Source organism: Triticum urartu, chromosome 6A (genome assembly GCF_056163025.1).
Source record: "Triticum urartu cultivar PI428250 chromosome 6A, HENAU_Tu73, whole genome shotgun sequence".
Taxonomy (NCBI): Eukaryota; Viridiplantae; Streptophyta; class Magnoliopsida; order Poales; family Poaceae; genus Triticum; species Triticum urartu.
Genome location: NC_141878.1, coordinates 468,485,816 through 468,490,579, shown reverse-complemented (window position 1 = coordinate 468,490,579; position 4,764 = coordinate 468,485,816). Strand labels below are relative to the sequence as shown.

At 46.3% G+C, this 4,764-nt stretch overlaps 1 protein-coding gene across 1 annotated transcript; it reads right to left on the bottom strand.

Annotated features, from left to right (window-relative positions):
• Positions 1 to 1,317: 1,317 nt before the first annotated feature.
• LOC125514109 (rho GTPase-activating protein 3) lies at positions 1,318 to 4,516 on the bottom strand. The gene is made up of 5 exons (XM_048679368.2): positions 3,878 to 4,516; positions 2,962 to 3,082; positions 2,761 to 2,880; positions 2,191 to 2,421; positions 1,318 to 2,094 (listed from the first exon to the last, which is right to left on the bottom strand). Exons 1-5 carry the CDS (start codon positions 4,264 to 4,266, stop codon positions 1,546 to 1,548), a joined length of 1,410 nt encoding a protein of 469 aa, XP_048535325.1. The 5' UTR covers positions 4,267 to 4,516; the 3' UTR covers positions 1,318 to 1,545.
• Positions 4,517 to 4,764: the final 248 nt, after the last annotated feature.

Genomic DNA, 4,764 nt, shown 5'->3' with positions numbered 1-4,764 from the left:
CTTGATCGTAAAGCAAGTTCTGGCCACAGGATGCTGGAACTTATGGTGGATCCATCACAGGATTACACACAATGAATCTCACCCTCCATCTTATAGATGGCCGTGTTGGTTTGATCTGACGGCTTAACAGGCCAGATAGATCTAACAATCTAACAGAAAAAAGAAGAAGGGATAACGTTAAGTGAAGGGGCCCACGTACCAACGTGCATATGCCTCGATCCTAATTGATGCGCCCTGATAGGGGGTACCCAAACCAACTAATGGTTTAGATCCCCTGTCGTTGGCACCATATAAAAGGGATACGGGAGCGAGCTGGCTCACCTACGTGATCACAATTCTCGTACGATTTTACTCTTCTCTCGATATTCTCTCACCCTATCCGATCAGGGGGAGCGTTGCAGCAACGGGAAGACTTAATCCAGCCGCCGCCATCCCAGGGAAGTGCCGGTGGCGCCCTGAATGAATCAGGACACCGAGGAGATCATCTACTTCGACTACATCATCCCTCCATCTCGCCTGCACCGAGCAGGCAGTCATGTCAACTTCTATGACAAGTAAAGGGTCCCTAAACCCTTCTCTGATCATCTAATTAGGTGTTCTAAGATGCACTCTGTTCCTGTTAATGGCATCCCAGAGAAGCAAAAGTTCTAACAGGCCTTTGTCTGTCCTGGCTATTGCTAATATTTTCTAAAAGTTTCCCCCGGAGTACTAATGGAGCAAGCCAGAACCGTAGTCTACAAAGTTTAATATTGATGCAACCTACTACGATGATGGAGTGGGTGCAGGGACGGCGTGACTTAAGAGATGAGAAAGGTAAAAGAAAATTGCTGCTATTTGCATGGTCATCCTTTTTTCTGCAAACGTGATTACCGCTGAGGCAATGGCTATGAGGTATGTAGTGAATTTTGCAAATTTTCTAGGGTTTAATCGGGTGGAGGCGGAACCCGATTCACAAAACGTAATAGATTTCTGCACTAGGCAATCAAGATGGTGCGGTGTGGCGTTGGCATTCTTTGCGGAGTCGGAGTGTGAGTGTGTGAACATTACTTCTTTGATTGGTAAGGTCACCTTTAAACATTATGTTCGTTCGGTTAATCAAGCGGCGCAAGTGCTAACTAATTATTGTTATTGTAATAAGATTTCTATTAGTTGTACTGATGAGCCACCTGAATCTAGTCAATCAGCCACCTGAATCTAGTCAATCTAGTCAGTAAGCCCGTGAAAGATGTAATGATGTTATGAGATCAATAAAGCTAGCCATGATAGTTTTCCCTCAAAAAAAAGTAGAAAGTCCTTCTCAAACTCAGGCAACCTCTCTTGGCTCAAATAATAGATACATTCATCTTTTCAAACAACAGGATGCTGGTACGATATAGTTGAACTATATACTGTACACGCCAAGAACTCCACATCAGCAGTTCAGTACTAGTACAATCAAATGGGCTTATAGCTTCTACAGACGAACTAGGAGAAATGGCGTATGAGTTAAGCGCTAAACAGCTGCAAAACTAGGGGAATCATCAATTACATACACATCCTACCATGTCATGCACAAGCCTGTCCTGCTTCATCAGACTTCTTCATGGACCTACTCAACTGAAACACTGGGTGCCTGCAGATTCTGCCTACCCCTTTCCTAAATTTGAATCTGTCAAACAAACCTTCCACACTGTCGTTACTGAATTTGTTTCCAGAACTGCTGTCATCTTGGCTATTACTAAAATCACTGTCCACAGGAGAAAATTCGTCATTGTATTTGTCATGTGCTGTACCGGTGTCACACTTCTTGGGTTCTCCGACACTGGCTTGCGCATCTTGGTGAAGCGTTTGTTCCATGCTAAAGAGAAAGTGGTCGAGAGTAGCCCCACTAATCATGGGGCGTTCGACATTTTCCCGACTTGAGCAATTTAAGGGGTTGTCCAAAAGATTTAATGCCTGAGGCGCATCTTTGTCACTCGGGGAACCAGAGCTGGAGGTGAATCCCCTTGTTGCGGCAGCTGCCTCCTCCCTTTCTTTGACAGTCTTCAGTATCAATGTCTTCAAAAAATTCATCACTTGAACTGCATGTATCAAAGCAGTTAAGGGATCGGCCATCTGAAAGAGAGAGAATATGGTAAGGGGTAAGTCATATGGTTAGGCTGCGAATCTGAAAATACGTATGTCGAGAATATGAATAAGCTTCCTAATAACCTGAGTCATGTTTGGCGCGAAAACCATAGCAACGTTGCGAGCATTCATCTTGTTGTAGTTTTCATGCTCCACAACATCTGCCATCAGATTAATGGCCCAATCCAGTAATGCTGCTTCCACTGGAGGTACAATACTCGCAATACGAGAACACTCTTCTTCAGTGTTGCAATGCATCACTTGTTCTGGAGTCAATGAGTCTAATACTCCACTTGGAAGTTCTCGGAACCATGCCTACAAATCAGCAGCCATATTAAATGTGAAGCAACTGATAAACAAAAGGGAAAATTAAAAAAAAAGTCATTTCCCTATAGATTTCTTTAAAGTAAATTTGTTCAAAGAAAGTTTATGCATTGTATCACTGTGCATATTGATTCTTGAATACACCTGAACTCTCATATTGGAAGGCTCTCTACATGTTCAGATTACATAAAAAATGATCCAGTTCAAGACAGTCAAAATTGCGGAAACAAGAATATTCTCCTTAGGCATGGAAGACCTACGTTCCATCTAAAAAAAATTGAAGGTAAACAAAGAAACGTTGGTAATGGTAAAACAAAATGTTCAGCGCACCTTTATAAGGCCTGCAAGACAATGCAAGTCAACTCCATCTGGAACAACACCTCTGTTTAGTTGCTCCCTGACATGCTGTTCCTGTCTATTGTCAGCATTTATTCTGAAGACCCCTTCAGCCTAGCAAAACAAGACAAATATTTGTATGACTTGAGTATCGCAAAATTATTTGAAAGCTTTTCTCATTATCCTTGGGTTTACCTGAAGGCCCCCAAGTAAATATAGCTTCCTTTGCATGGTCAATAGTATTGTTGGTACACTGTTTCCTCTTTTATCAAACGAGCATTGCATGGACGTTGGTGAAACTCCAAATACACTTACACTGCAGAGAAATATATTTAGTAAACATAAACTGTGTCACAGTTCAATAGATATAGCAAACATTAACTATGGCATGGTCCAATGTTCTAACAAACATTAACTTAACTGGAGGTTGAATGTGTTAAACTCATACCCCCTCTGTTCACTTTTATAAGACCTTGAAGACATTTCAGACAATGTACAAAACAGCCCATTTTGAGTTGTTTGAAATGACTTACAAAAGTGAACGGAGGGAGTATTTAACTATTTGAACAAGGTGCTGAACTCATATAATTCCTCAAAATTTGAAAGGTATATTATACATCAGATACAACCGTACCAGACCAGGACAATGGAACTTGTAGGTGGTGAGTGACATCTTCAACGTCGATCACCAAAACACCCGCAAATGTCCGTTCGGAGGTCTAGAAACTTTTTAGTCATTCAACGCGGCTCACAAAATCAGTCCGGGCGCCTGAAAGCCCACAAACCGTCCTCAGACCGGGGAGCCCCCATTGGCTCAACCACTGGGATAAAGCCAAGCCAATCTAAAGGCTCAACAGACTAACAGCTACTCCTACTACTCCGTGCTCAGTTTTTCTTAGTTAGGTGGACCAATTAGCTGGGCATCACGTGACTAATTAATTCAAAAATGAGAAATGCAAACAACGTCAAAATTCAGCTTAATCCACAAAAGTAAGGCCGCAAATTCTGCAGGGCCGGAATCCAAAGCACAGAGATCGGCGACGAAATCGGTGCAAATCTATGGAACGCAAGACGCACTGGTGAAACACAGGCGGCGGGGCGGCGGACTGACCTGGCGCTGGGCGCGGGGCGCGGCACCTCGGGCTCGAGGTCGGCAGGGAGGCCGAGGAAGCCGACGAAGCGGTCGAAGGTGACGTGCGAGACGTGGCGCACCTCCGTGGGCTGCCCTATCTGCATCCCCGCAGCCGCAGTGCCGGTGCCTTCCTCGGCGCGCACGTTGCTGCACAGCAGCAGCGACCTCCGCAGCGCCGCCGCGACCATATCCACCACGGAGACCCCTCCCCTCGCCGCCGGCAGTATCAGCGGCGACGCGACCGGCACCTCTTCCTCCCCCACCTCCTCCTCCTCTTCTTCCTCCTCCTCCTCCTCCTCCTCCTCTTCGGTGTCAGAGCAGCAGGGGAGGGGGATTTGGCGGGCGAAGCGGATCCGGGACGGCACCATGGTGGAACTAAATAAGATGGCTGCCGAAGAGAGGAATCCCAGCTCCCACGCGAGAAGCAAAGGGGATAGGATTGGGAGAGTGGGAGGTGGGAGAGGGGTGGGGTGGGGGCAGGCAGCGAGCGGCTCCGGCGTGGCGTTATGTTTAGCCGGGGACGGCTGCCACGCTGGTTTGCTCAACCGCCCCTTGTGCACTTCGCTGGCTCGTCGAGCTTGGCTGTTTGTTAGCTCGCGTTTACCGTCGAGCTGCCATCGCCTGCGCTGCGTCATGTGATTTTCGGATCTTTCGGTTCGGTCGCCACGGCTCCTGGTTAGTTTCGGTTTTGAAAATTCAGTAGCGGGGGAAGTTGAGGGTGCGTAGTGTTACTATTAATTTTGATTGACGGCGGGGCGAGCCACGGCTACAGCCTGGATCGTGGAGCAAAGAGTGGCACTGGTACAGGTACAGCAGGCATGCTGCATAGTTTTTCTTTTCAAAGGCTTGCTGTATTTTTTTTAACA

What these genes read in the sequence shown, in the direction of transcription:
- LOC125514109 (XM_048679368.2), bottom strand. Translation starts at nt 4,266, where the DNA reads ATGGTGCCGTCCCGGATCCGCTTCGCCCGCCAAATCCCCCTCCCCTGC. An exon ending in CGCCCCGCGCCCAGCGCCAG is followed by an intron (nt 3,083 to 3,877) that starts GTCAGTCCGCCG and finishes ATTTCTCTGCAG; the next exon opens with TGTAAGTGTATTTGGAGTTT. An exon ending in ATTTACTTGGGGGCCTTCAG is followed by an intron (nt 2,881 to 2,961) that starts GTAAACCCAAGG and finishes TTGTTTTGCTAG; the next exon opens with GCTGAAGGGGTCTTCAGAAT.